The sequence below is a fragment of the Staurois parvus genome, unplaced genomic scaffold (assembly GCF_062004578.1).
Source record: "Staurois parvus isolate SC_StPar_1 unplaced genomic scaffold, SC_StPar_1.0 ptg001376l, whole genome shotgun sequence".
In the NCBI taxonomy this organism is placed as follows: domain Eukaryota; kingdom Metazoa; phylum Chordata; class Amphibia; order Anura; family Ranidae; genus Staurois; species Staurois parvus.
Genome location: NW_028319172.1, coordinates 605,812 through 620,952, shown reverse-complemented (window position 1 = coordinate 620,952; position 15,141 = coordinate 605,812). Strand labels below are relative to the sequence as shown.

Sequence of the window (15,141 nt, the reverse complement as noted above, 5' to 3'; positions counted from 1 at the left end):
TATTAAAAATATTTTTAAAATGACATTTCAAATATACTGTATGTCTTTAATAATACGTATGTGTAAGTATGTGTATGTGTAAGTCACCCTGTGCCTGTTATGCAGGGAGGGGGGATTGTCCCCTGAGTGTATATATCTTGTATCTGTGTTCAAATAAAGTAATCTACCTTCTGGTTTACTTCAAGATTGGTGTCGTCTAGTCTTGTATGGTCGGCTGTGGTGTCTGTTGTCAGTGTTTGGATGGGGAAACAGTATTCTAATGGAAGTACTCAGCTCAGGCTGGGTTGGTTCCATTACACAGACCTTTAAAGTGCCTCCTTTGAACTAGCAGACTGATCACAGAAACACCCGCTTGTAGGTCCAAGGAGGATGTGATGTTCTGCTCTCACCTATTGATTGACAGCTGCAGTGCTGCACATAGCACCCTCAAAACGCAAACTGTAATCATCTGCCTGGCTCTTGCACCACTAACCTATGCTGTAGCACCACCCTAACTTTCTCCCGTGCAGCCCATGCATTTGGTAATACTGCCCAGAATAAGAAGAATTCTGACCTGACTCTGTCCCGTAGACTCTCTGGGACAATATCTTCCGGCGTCCATAGATCCTGCAACACAAATCAGTAATAGAAATATAATTATCTATGCCCCAGACACAGTTCTGTATATAGGGTGCAAAAACAGCACTAAACATAATAAAAGCTTAAAAAGATACATTACATTTTATATACTCCCACATGGAAGAAAAATATATTTTAAATATATTTTTAAAATATTCTTTCCAAATATATTGACATATTTGAAATACAGTTGTGACCAAAATTATTCAACCCCCACTGAAATTGAGTGTTTTGGCCAGTTTGACATTGCTTTTGATCATTCAGTCATCTTGCTTACATTTACATTAAAGAGGCACTTGTAGGTCAGACAAATATAACATAACAGTTATAATGAAATAACCACAAATGTCTTTTCTGTGCTCACAGCATTATCAGTTTTATTCAACCCCCAAGTGACATTCAATCTTAGTACTTAGTACAGCATCCTTTTACAGTTATAACAGCTTTTAAACGTGAAGCATAGCTTGACACAAGTGTCTTGCAGCGATCTACGGGTATCTTCGCCCATTCTTCATGGGCAAAGGCCTCCAGTTCAGTCACATTCTTAGGCTTGCGCACTGCAACTGCTTTCTTTAAGTCCCACCAGAGGTTCTCAATCGGATTTAAGTCTGGTGACTGCGATGGCCACTCCAAAATGTTCCAGCCTTTCCTCTGCAACCATGCTCTAGTGGACTTGGAGGTATGCTTGGGATCATTGTCCTGTTGAAAGGTCCAACGTCTCCCAAGCCTCAGGTGTGTGACGGACTGCATCACGTTTCCATCCAATATCTCCTGGTACTGAAGAGAATTCATGGTACCTTGCACACGCTGAAGCTTCCCTGTACCTGCAGAAGCAAAACAGCCCCAAAGCATGATTGACCCTCCACCATGCTTCACAGTAGGCAAGGTGTTCTTTTCATCATAGGCCTTGTTCTTCCTCCTCCAAACATAGCGTTGATCCATGGGCCCAAACAGTTCTAATTTTGTTTCATCAGTCCACAGAACACTATCCCACAACTTTTGTGGTTTGTCCACATGGCTTTTGGCATACTGCAGTCGACTCTTCTTATTCTTTGGAGACAGCAAGGGGGTACGCCTGGGAGTTCTGGCACGGAGGCCTTCATTACGCAGTGTGCGTCTTATTGTCTGGGCTGAAACTTCTGTACCCACATCTGACAAATCTTTTCTCAGTTCCTCAGCAGTCACACGGGGACTTCTCTCCACTCTACGCTTCAGGTAGCGCACAGCAGTCGAAGTCAGCATCTTCTTTCTGCCACGACCAGGTAGCGTTTCAACAGTGCCCTTTGCCTTGAATTTGCGAATGATGCTTCCTAAGGTGTCTCTTGGTATGTTTAACATCTTTGCAATCTTCTTATAGCCATTGCCCTTCCTGTGAAGAGAAATCACCTCTTCTCTTGTCTTCCTGGACCATTCTCTTGCCTTCACCATGTTTGTAACCACACCAGTAAATGTCTAGAAGGAGCTGAGTATCACAGTCATTTTAAAGCTGCCTAATTGGTGCTTATTATGCTTGATTGCTGCTCGGTGACATCCACAGGTGTTTTCAATACCTGATGGAAAGCACCTGTATGAACCTCTGTTCTTCAGAGTGGTAGTCTTTAAGGGGTTGAATAATTGTGGCAATGAAGAAACCACATAAGAACCATTTACTACTGTATTACATAAACAATTGATGTCATTTTAGTTGCATTTGGGTAGTTACAACGTCCTTGTAGGATTTGATTCTGAATACAATTCCAAATGTACACTATAGTCCCTAAACCCCTTTACAGCATTGGGGGTTGAATAATTTTGGTCACAACTGTATATTATATATATACATACTGTATGTTGAAATTAGTTTTTATTACAAAATATATGTAAAAAATATTTTTAAAAATACATCAGATATACTGTATGTCTTTAAAAATACATTTAATCTACATTTTTAGAATGCATTTACAAATATATGTAAAATATGTTAAACTTACTTTTTTATAGGTCAATATACTTAAAATAAAATGTATTTTTAAAAATATTTTTCATATATTTTGTAATATATAAAAACGCATTTCAACATATATATACATATACCGTATTTTTCGCTCCATAAGACGCACCTGACCATAAGACGCACCTAGGTTTTTGAGGTGAAAAACAAGAAAAAAAATATTCTGAACCAATGGACTGCAGACACAGCACAGGAGATGACCAGAGACTGCGGACACAGTACAGGGGATGACCAGAGACTGCAGACATAGTATAGGAGATGACCAGAGACTGCGGACATAGTACAGGAGATGACCAGAGACTGCGGACATAGTACAGGAGATGACCAGAGACTGCGGACATAGTACAGGAGATGACCAGAGACTGCGGACACAGTACAGGAGATGACCAGAGACTGCGGACACAGTATAGGGGATGATCAGAGACTGCGGACACAGTACAGGGGATGACCAGAGACTGCGGACACAGTACAGGAGATGACCAGAGACTGCGGGCATAGTACAGGAGATGACCAGAGACTGCGGGCACAGTACAGGGGATGACCAGAGACTGTGGGCATAGTACAGGGGATGACCAGGGACTGCAGGCATAGTACAGGGGATGACCAGAGACTGCGGGCATAGTACAGGAGATGACCAGAGATTGCGGACAGTACAGGGGATGACCAGAGATTGCGGACACAGTACAGGAGATGACCAGAGACTGCGGACACAGTACAGGGGATGACCAGAGACTGCGGACACAGTACAGGGAAAATGCCAGGGACTGCGGACACAGTACAGATGACCAGAGACTGCAGACAGTACAGGGGATGACTAAGACTGCGGACCTTTGGGGAGGAAGGGGGAGCGGGTACCTGAAGTTGCCCTTTCTTTAGTGTGGGTACGCTGGCTTCTTCCCGCTTCTGTGACAGCCGGGTGCCCACTGCGCATGCGCAAGAAGCGCTGCGCTTTGTGAATGGCCCGACGCCTTCTGGGACCTGTCATGTATCCCACAAGTCGCTGGACCATTCACAAAGCGCAGCGCTTCTCACGCATGCGCAGTGGGCACCCGGCTGTCACGGAAGCCGGCACGGGAAGACTACAGCGCTGGACAGAGGAACAGGTAAAGTCCTGCAGGAGAGAAGAGCTGAGCGGCCGGCCCGGTATTCTGACATGGTGGCGGCGGCAGAAATACCGGACTGACCGCTCCATATACGCTCCATAAGACGCACTGACATTTTCCCCCCTTTTTTTGGGGGAAAAAAGTGCGTCTTATGGAGCGAAAAATACGGTATATATATTGTAGTTTTTTCAAATATATGTCAATATATTTGGGAAGAATATTTTCAAAATATATTTCAAATATATTTTTTTTCCATGTGGGTATGTATATATATATATAAACATGCCTTATACTGTATGCTATGGTGATGTCTTCCAACTACAGTTTACATAAAGCTTTGGATAAAAAGGATTGGCCCTCCTCCCATATCACTGCGTCATACTGTAGATGGCTAGCCAATGGTATGAAGCAATACAGACTGGAGATGAGGTCCAGCTGGATGGATCCATTCACATTCGGCCATCTACATCTCACAGGATGATGGTACAGCAGGACCTTGTTATTAGGCAGAATGGATACGTATCTCCAGCAGTGCTATTTCCCCACCATGTTTTATTGGTGTCATAAAAAAAAACTAAAAATATTAGTTATTATTATTATTGTTGTATTATTACAGTGCCTGCAGTTTATGCAGAGAGTGGAGAGGATTGGCAGGGGAACTTTTCACAGGAAATGTGTGCATATATGATTTTGTTTCTGAATTAAAGGCTTTCTGTGCTCATACCTAATTAATTATACTGGACAGACACCAGCCGGTTGAATCCCTCAGTGCAGGGCCATAGATACTTTCCTTGGCAGGTTTGGCATCAGCTCCCACTTGTAACGATCCCATCCTCCAAGTACAGTACACAATACCCCCACTGTATGGATTCCCTCCTGCAGTACAGATCTCCCCCTAGTACAGATCCCCTTCCCCCTGGGCAATTACACCCTAGTACAGATCTCCCTCCTCAGCACAGTTCCCCCTAGTAAAGAGCTACCCTTCCCACAATTAGTACAGCTCAGGGGTGGACTGACCATTCGAGCACTCGGGCACTGCACAAGGGCCCGGAGTCAGTAGGGGGCCCCATGAGATGCCCCTGGTACCTTTCATTGGCTTTTTCATAGGCTTTTTTGGTGTGGGCGAGGACACGGGGCCCCATGTTTCCCTATTGCCCGGGGGCCCCATGAGTTGTCAGTCCGCCCCTGGTACAGCTTCCCCCAGTACAGATACCCCCCCCCCAACACACACAGACCAGTAGAGTTCCCCACCCCCCCTATGAATTCCACTCACCAGACCAGGCATTTCAAAGTGAGGGGAAGTCCTCCCTTAACTGTGTCATGTGACCAGAGCCAAGGAGGAGATAAGGAGAGCCTCCCTCCCTCTGAACTGCCACTACCTGTCTCTGAGTTCTGACAGAAGCACCAGCTGCAGTGCTTGTGCTATACAGCAACTGTCAGCAGTAGCTGTGGTGCCATAGATTTGGACCCCCTTATCCCCCTCCTTATCTACGCCCTTGCTTCATTTGCATCTTCTATGTTTTGAGGACATGTTGGTAAGTTAATTGTCTCCTTTCTAAATTGGCCCTATTACGTGTATGTACAGTATGCTACATGTGATGTAATGACCTTGTAAGCTAGTTGAGGATAGGGACTGACTTGCATGTAAAATGCTGCACATATTTTCAATGCTATATAAATACCTATAATAAATAAAACACGTTGGACAGATTTCTGGATGTGTTCCCAGCTAAGCCTACCTATCGGATGATAAAGGCAGGAGTCTTTGTCCCTGTTCAATATTTTAGCAATTTAAGAAATGTTGCCTTATGTATAATATGATAGAAGCCAAGAGACTCCCTTGTTTGACTTTGCAATGCTTGTGGTGGTGGAGCTGGAAAATCGGATGATTCAACCTATTGGTCTCCACCCTCATTTAAAACATCAGTCCTGACCAGACTGATCAGACAACCAGACAAAAGTACTGAAGGCATGCTGAAATTATTTCATTAGAATAAGTAGGGGACAAAATCTTCTCACCACCGTATCCAAACACCAAGAAATAAGGATTACCTGATCTGGAAACGGGATGTCCAGGTTTTCCATGGCATAATACAATAGCTTCTTCTCTGCCAATGACTGACGCACGTATGACACAATGCTCTATAAGATATGACACAAGCAGAAATTACTCAAATACATTATGGATGAGTTGGAAAAAATCTTCTACACCAGGGGTAAGCAACTGTGGCCCTCCAGTTGTTGTAGAACTAAAAGTCCCATAAGGCATTGCAGGATTGACAGTTACAAGCATGACTCCCAAAGGCAGAGGCATGATGGGACTTGTAGTTCACCAACCGCTGGAGGGCAGCAGTTGCCCAGCCCTGTTCTACACTATATGGCCAAATGTTTGTGGACTCCATATGATGGAGTTCAGGGGTCTGAAGTGAAGGGTACTGTTAATACTACAGCATACAAAGACATTATAGGCAACTGTGTATTTCCAACCCTTGTGACAATAGTTTGGTGAAGGTAAATTTCTGTTCCAGCATGACTGTGCACAAAGTCAGATCCATAAAGATATGGTTTGATGACTCTGGTGTGGAGGAACTCGAGTGGCCTCCACTGAGCCCTGACCTTGACCCTACTGAACACCAATGGGATAAATTGGAACACAACGTGACAATACACACAAAACAAGCTCAATAAAGATATGGTTTGATGACTCTGGTGTGGAGGAACTCGAGTGGCCTCCACTGAGCCCTGACCTTAACCCTACTGAACACCAATGGGATAAATTGGAACACAACATGACAATATACACAAAACAAGCTCCATAAAGATATGGTTTGATGACTCTGGTGTGGAGGAACTTGAGTGACCTCCACTGAGCCATGACCTTGACCCTACTGAACACCAATGGGATGAATTGGAACACAACGTGACAATATACACAAAACAAGCTCCATAAAGATATGCTTTGATGACTCTGGTGTGGAGGAACTTGAGTGACCTCCACTGAGCCATGACCTTGACCCTACTGAACACCAATGGGATGAATTGGAACACAATGTGACAATATACACAAAACAAGCTCCATAAAGATATGGTTTGATGACTCTGGTGTGGAGGAACTCGAGTGGCCTCCATTGAGCCATGACCTTGACCCTACTGAACACCAATGGGATGAATTGGAACACAACGTGACAATATACACAAAACAAGCTCCATAAAGATATGGTTTAATGACTCTGGTGTGGAGGAACTCGGGTGGCTCCACTGAGCCATGATCTTGACCCTACTGAACACCAATGGGATCATTTGGAACACAACGTGACGATACACACAAAACAAGCTCAATAAAGATATGGTTTGATGACTCTGGTGTGGAGGAACTCGGGTGGCCTCCACTGAGGTGTGACCTTGACCCTACTGAACACCAATGGGATGAATTGAAACACAACGTGACAATATACACAAAACAAGCTCCATAAAGATATGGTTTGATGACTTTGGTGTAGAGGAACTCAAGTGGCCTCCACTGAGCCCTGACCTTGACCCTACTGAACACCAATGGGATGAATTGGAACACCTATTGTGAGCCACATATTCTCATCCAACGTGACAATATACACAAAACAAGCTCCATAAAAATATGGTTTGATCAGTTTGTTGTGGAAGAACTCAAGTGGTCTTCACAGGTGTCATATCTGACACCTTTGAGATGATTTGGAACCCCAATTGTGAGAAACTTCTACTCATCCAACATCAATACCTGACCTCACAAATTACTTTTTCACACAAATATGATCTTACACCTTGTGGAAAGCCTCCCCATAGGAGTGGAGGCTCTTAGTAACAAACAGAGGCCCATTCCATATTGATGTCCATCATTTCAGGATGGAATAACTAACAAGCTCATTTTGGTGTGGTGCTCAGATGTCCACACACATTTACCCATATACTGTATGTGGCCAATGGTGGATTAATAGGATTTTATTTAAAAGTTCCAATAGCCTGTAGATGAGGGGAGAAGGAAGAACCAGGGATGACAAAACATAAGGATTATAATCTTCTGGAGTTTACAAAATTCTTCTGAAGCTTACATTCTTGCACATTTATTGTGCCAAGCCATAAAACCGGAAATGGGTTCTAATTCTTCCCTAGTCTCTCCCAAGGTAGAAAAACATTTTATCTTCAGATATACTTTACTGCTAGATACAGATGGCAGATCGCTCATTTGATGCCTTCGCATTCTCCTTTTAGGAAGTTGCTGAGATACATCACGAAGGGTTATCAAACAACCAGCATGAAGATATATTTAAAAATAATGTTCCAACGCTTCCTAACAGCTTGAAAACTGCCTAACAGCAGCCTGCTAATTACACCATTTATGTCCATCGGAAGAGTTTGCGCTGAGTTAAAGCGGCTATTAGCAGATGATGACCATAAAATGCTGCAGAAAGAGTCTCAATGCCATGTGAAAATGTGCCAGATGTACATGCACCATCCATGTCCTTCATATTACGAATGCATGTAGTTAGCAGTTAAAAAGGCAGCGCATTAACTGTTTACTTCAGCTGTCAGAATAGTCAGCCTCAGGGTCAGTTGTGAATGGCGCTTTGCAGTTTGAAAGACGGGGACTTTGTTGGCACTGGATGAATATAATGACTCTGATGATATAATAAGCAACATTTATATAAGATGTTCTACAGTCTATGTGAGGGCTAGTTATCTTTGCTGCCCAAGGCAAACAGACAAATCCTTTCCTTCATTTACATGACCACATTAGAACAATGACAGCTGTAATCTGATTGGATCTCCATGTATAATACATAAGGGGGGATATGATCTCCATGTATAATACATAAGGGGGGATATGATCTCCATGTATAATACATAAGGGGGGATATGATCTCCATGTATAATACATAAGGGGGGATATGATCTCCATGTATAATACATAAGGGGGGATATGATCTCCATGTATAATACATAAGGGGGGATATGATCTCCATGTATAATACATAAGGGGGGATATGATCTCCATGTATAATACATAAGGGGGATATGATCTCCATGTATAATACATAAGGGGGATATGATCGCCATGTATAATACATAAGGGGGGGATATGATCTCCATGTATAATACATAAGGGGGGATATGATCACCATGTATAATACATAAGGGGGATATGATCACCATGTATAATACATAAGGGGGGGATATGATCTCCATGTATAATACATAAGGGGGATATGATCTCCATGTATAATACATAAGGGGGGGGGGGGGGATAGGATCACCATGTATAATACATAAGGGGGATATGATCTCCATGTATAATACATAAGGGGGATATGATCACCATGTATAATACATAAGGGGGATATGATCTCCATGTATAATACATAAGGGGGATATGATCTCCATGTATAATACATAAGGGGGGGATATGATCACCATGTATAATACATAAGGGGGGATATGATCTCCATGTATAATACATAAGGGGGATATGATCTCCATGTACAGTGGGGATCGAAAGTTTGGGCACCCCAGCTACAAATTTGTATTAATGTGCATAAAGAAGCCAAGGAAAGATGGAAAAATCTCCAAAGGGCATCAAATTACAGATTAGACATTCTTATAATATGTCAACAAAAGATAGATTTTATTTCCATCATTTACACTTTCAAAATAACAGGAAACAAAAAAATGGCGTCTGCAAAGGTTTGGGCACCCTGCAGAGTTAATATCTTGTACTGCCCCCTTTGGCAAGTATCACAGCTTGTGAACGCTTTTTGTAGCCAGCCAAGAGTCTTTCAATTCTTGTTTGAGGTATCTTTGCCCATTCTTCCTTTACAAAAGTCTTCCAGTTCTTTGAGATTTCTGGGCTGTCTGTCACGCACTGCTCTTTTAAGGTCTATCCATAGATTTTCAATTATGTTGAGGTCAGGAGATTGTGAAGGCCATGGCAAAACCTTCAGTTTACGCCTCTTGATGTAATCCCCTGTGGATTTCGAGGTGTGTTTAGGATCATTATCCATTTGTAGAAGCCATCCTCTCTTTAACTTCAGCTTTTTCACAGATGGCATCAAGTTACCATCCAAAATTTGCTGAAATTTTATTGACTCCATTTTTCCTTCCACTCTTGAGATGTTCCCTGTGCCACTGGCTGCAACAGAACCCCAAAGCATGATTGATCCAACCCCATGCTTAACAGTTGGACAGAGGTTCTTTTCATTAAATTCTGTGCCCCTTCTTCTCCAAACGTACCTTTGCTCATTCTGGCCAAAAAGTTCAATTTTAACCTCATCGGTCCACAGAACTTGTTTCCAAAATGCATCAGGCTTGTCTATATGTTCATTTGCAAAGTTCAAACGATGATTTTTGTGGTGAGGACGTAGAAGAGGTTTTCTTCTGATGACTCTTCCATGAAGACCATATTTGTACAAGTATCTCTTTATAGTGGAATAGTGTACCACAACTCCAGTGTCTGCCAGATCTTTCTGGAGGGATCGTGCAGTCAAACGTGGGTTTTGAATTGTTTTTCTCACAATCCTGCGAGCTGTTCTGTCTGATATTTTTCTTGGTCTTCCAGATCTTGCTTTAACTTCCACTGTTCCTGATGACTGCCATTTCTTAATTACATTCCGAACAGAGGATATTGACATCTGAAAATGCTTTGCTATCTTCTTATAGCCTTCTCCAGCTTTGTGACTGTCAACTATTTTCAGTTTCAGTTTTCTAGACAACTGCTTAGAAGAACCCATGGTGCTGATTGTTGGGGCAAGGTCAGATGAGTCTGGGCATTTAAAACCTTTGAGATTGACATCACCTGGTCTTCCCAGACGATGATTGAGAACAATCCATGACACTGGCAGGTCTCAGCTTGGCAAAGGGGGCAGTGCATGCTATAATTTCTGCAGGGTGACCAAACTTTTGCAGACGCCATTTTTTTGTTTTCTGTTATTTTGAAAGTGTAAATGATGGAAATAAAATCTAACTTTTGTTGACATATTATAAGAATGTCTAATCTTTAATTTGATGCCTTTTGGAGATTTTTCCATCTTTCCTTGGCTTCTTTATGCACATTAATACAAATTTTTACCTGGGGTGCCCAAACTTTCGATCCCCACTGCATATATATATAAGGGGGGATATGATCACCATGTATAATACATAAGGGGGGGATATGATCTCCATGTATAATACATAAGGGGGGATATGATCTCCATGTATAATACATAAGGGGGGATATGATCACCATGTATAATGCATAAGGGGGGATATGATCACCATGTATAATACATAAGGGGGGATATGATCACCATGTATAATACATAAGGGGGGATATGATCTCCGTGTATAATACATAAGGGGGATATGATCTCCATGTATAATATATAAGGGGGGATATGATCTCCATGTATAATACATAAGGGGGATATGATCTCCATGTATAATACATAAGGGGGGATATGATCTCCATGTATAATACATAAGGGGGGATATGATCACCATGTATAATACATAAGGGGGGGATATGATCTCCATGTATAATACATAAGGGGGGGATATGATCTCCATGTATAATACATAAGGGTGATATGATCTCCATGTATAATACATAAGGGGGGATATGATCTCCATGTATAATACATAAGGGGGGATATGATCTCCATGTATAATACATAAGGGGGGATATGATCTCCATGTATAATACATAAGGGGGGGATATGATCACCATGTATAATACATAAGGGGGGATATGATCTCCATGTATAATACATAAGGGGGGATATGATCTCCATGTATAATACATAAGGGGGATATGCTCACCATGTATAATATATAAGGGGGGATATGATCTCCATGTATAATATATAAGGGGGATATGATCTCCATGTATAATACATAAGGGGGATATGATCACCATGTATAATATATAAGGGGGATATGATCTCCATGTATAATACATAAGGGGGGATATGATCTCCATGTATAATACATAAGGGGGGGATATGATCTCCATGTATAATACATAAGAGGGGATATGATCTCCATGTATAATACATAAGGGGGATATGATCTCCATGTATAATACATAAGGGGGGGATATGATCTCCATGTATAATACATAAGGGGGATATGATCTCCATGTATAATACATAAGGGGGGGATATGATCTCCATGTATAATACATAAGGGGGATATGATCTCCATGTATAATACATAAGGGGGATATGATCTCCATGTATAATACATAAGGGGGGGATATGATCTCCACGTACAATACATAAGGGGGGATATGATCTCCATGTATAATACATAAGGGGGGGATATGATCTCCATGTATAATACATAAGGGGGGGATATGATCTCCACGTACAATACATAAGGGGGGATATGATCTCCATGTATAATACATAAGGGGGATATGAACTCCATGTATAATACATAAGGGGGGATATGCTCTCCATGTATAATACATAAGGGGGGATATGATCTCCATGTATAATACATAAGGGGGGATATGATCTCCATGTATAATACATAAGGGGGGATATGATCTCCATGTATAATACATAAGGGGGGATATGATCTCCATGTATAATACATAAGGGGGGATATGATCTCCATGTATAATACATAAGGGGGGATATGATCTCCATGTATAATATATAAGGGGGGATATGATCTCCATGTATAATACATAAGGGGGATATGATCTCCATGTATAATACATAAGGGGGATATGATCTCCATGTATAATACATAAGGGGGATATGATCTCCATGTATAATACATAAGGGGGATATGATCTCCATGTATAATACATAAGGGGGATATGATCTCCATGTATAATACATAAGGGGGGATATGATCTCCATGTATAAATACATCAGTGGTTCATATAGTGAACTCGGTGTAGAGTTATTCCCCCTGAGGTCATCACAGAGGACAAGGGGGCACTCTTTACATCTGGAGGAAAAGAAATATAATCTCCAAACATGGAAAGGTTTCTTCACAGTAAGAGCTGTGAAAATGTGAAATAGATTCCCTCTAGAGTTGGTTCTGGCCAGCTCAGTGGATTGCTGTAGGAAAGTCCTGGATTCTTTCCTAGATGCACATAATGTAACTGGATATAACATTTATAGGTAAAGTTGATCCAGGGAATATCCGATTGCCTCTCAGGGGATCAGGAAGGAATTTTTTCCCTGCAGGAGCAAATTGGATCGTGCTTTGCTGGGTCTTTTGCCTTCCTCTGGATCAACTATGGGTGTAGGATTATAACTTTTTTTTTTCTTTATATGGTTGGACTGGATGGACTTTTGTCTTTTTTCAGCCAGACTAACTATGTAACTATGATGGCTTCTTGGATCCATCATGTGTTTTTGGTAATATTTACAGTGGTTAATGTCATAAAAGTCAAAATGGGACCATTCAAAATCCAAATCCCCAATCAATTGTGGGTGTAGGATTATAAAAAAATTTTTTTTAATGGTTGAACTGGATGGACTTTTATCTTTTTTCAGCCAGACTAACTATGTAACTATGTAAGTATGATTACTCCATGGAAGGTTAAAAAGTACCAAAACACAAATATGTATGAAGAGTTTTGTTACACCTAGTATAGAAGGCTAATTTTTGATCACAAATTCGTTTTTCCTTCAAATCTTTCTGGTCTGTGGCACAGAAAGTTACCTCTCGTGGTTTTCCTCCAGTCTTTTCTCCAAGTTTGTTGTTATAGCGCTGCAGTTTCTTCATAATGGACTCTTTATGAGGGTGGAAGAGTAATAACGATTTGGCGATCTCTGTAGCGGACTCCCATTCTCCAACTGCGGACAACAGAATTAAAGGGACAGTAAATTGGATTGGATCAAACTAATATACCTGCACCACATTTCTTAAAACAACATATATATATATATGTATAGTGGGAAAAATAATTATTTGATCCCCTGTATATTTTCTAAGTTTGCCCACTTACAAAGAAATGAAGGGTCTATAATTTTTATCATAGGTGTATTTTAATTGATAAGAGACAGAATATCAGCCAAAAATCAAGAAAAAACACAGGATACAAATGTTATAAATTGAGTTGCAGTTCAGTGAGTAAAATAAGTATTTGATCCTCTACCAACCAACAATAATTCTGGCTCCCAAAGACTGGCTATGTGCTCATGTGGTACACAGATTGGTCCTGTCAATTTAAGAAGGTGCTCGTAATGATAACTCGTTATGTGTATAAAAGACACCTGTCCACAGAATCTCATTCTTCCTCATCATCGTAGCCAAGACCAAAGAGCTGTCAAAGGACGTCAGGGACAAGATTGTAGACCAGCACAAGGCTGAAATGGGCTACAAGACCATCAACAAGAAGCTTGGGGAGAAGGAGACAACTGTTGGAGTGATTATTCGCAAATGGAAGAAATACAAAATAACCATCAATCTCCCTCGGTCTGGAGCTCCATGCAGGATTTTGCCTCATGGGGTAAGGGTGATCATGAGAAAAGTGAGGGATCAACCCAGAACTACATGGGAGGAGCTTGTGAATGATCTCAAGGCAGTTGGAACCACAGTCATCAAAAACTGTTTCTCTGCTAAAGGTACAGGCAGACTTTGCCACATTGAGGGACATGTATTGTAAGATCTTGGACAAGAACCTTCTCCCGTCAGCCACAACACTGAAGATGGGTCTTCCAGCATGACATCGACCCAAAACATTCCACCAAGGCAACAAAGGAGTGGTTCAAGAAGAAGCATATTAAGGCCATGGAGTCTCCAGACTTTAATCCTATAGAAAATTTATGGAGGGAGCTGAAACCTTGAGTTGCCAAGCAACAGTCAAGAAACCTTAAGGATTTAGAGAAGATCTGTAAAGAAAAATGGACCAAAATCCCTCATCCCTCAAAGAATGGACCAAAATGTGTGCCAACCTGGTAACCAACTACAAGAAACGTCTGACCTCTGGGCTTGCCAACAAGGGTTTCTCCACCAACTACTAAGCCATGTTTTGCTTGGGGATCCAATACTTATTTTACTCACTGAACTGCAACTCCATTTATAACATTTGTATTAAGTATTTTTTCTGAATTTTTGGTTGATATTCTGTCTCTATCATTTAACCTCCCTAGTGGTCTGATTATGTCCATATTTCTGTGCTCAAAGCGGTACATTTTTTTGCATGGAAATATGTAGTTTTTTTTATTGTAGGCCTGTAATTTTTAGGAATAACTCACTGAAATCTGTCCGAACAAGAGTCTAGTAAACATCCCGGGGATGATAAAATTTGAAACACGAAATCATAAATTATAATTTAATAAATAATCATAAAAAATAATATAATAATAATACATTTAATTCAATAATATAATCAAACCAAAAACACTGAAATGTGAAATATAGCGCCAAGTTCGCACATCACTGAGCAAAGTCGCA

At 41.2% G+C, this 15,141-nt stretch overlaps 1 protein-coding gene across 1 annotated transcript in view; it reads right to left on the bottom strand.

The window, feature by feature from the left end:
- Positions 1 to 15,141, bottom strand: part of P3H3 (prolyl 3-hydroxylase 3) — a 62,597-nt gene that overhangs the window by 32,634 nt on the left and 14,822 nt on the right. The window contains exons 5-7 of the mRNA XM_089661717.1: positions 13,405 to 13,538; positions 5,764 to 5,853; positions 554 to 606 (exon numbers count right to left, since the gene is read on the bottom strand). Of these exons, the coding sequence (XP_089517843.1) occupies positions 554 to 606; positions 5,764 to 5,853; positions 13,405 to 13,538 (277 nt within the window). The remainder of the gene's footprint in view (positions 1 to 553; positions 607 to 5,763; positions 5,854 to 13,404; positions 13,539 to 15,141) is intronic.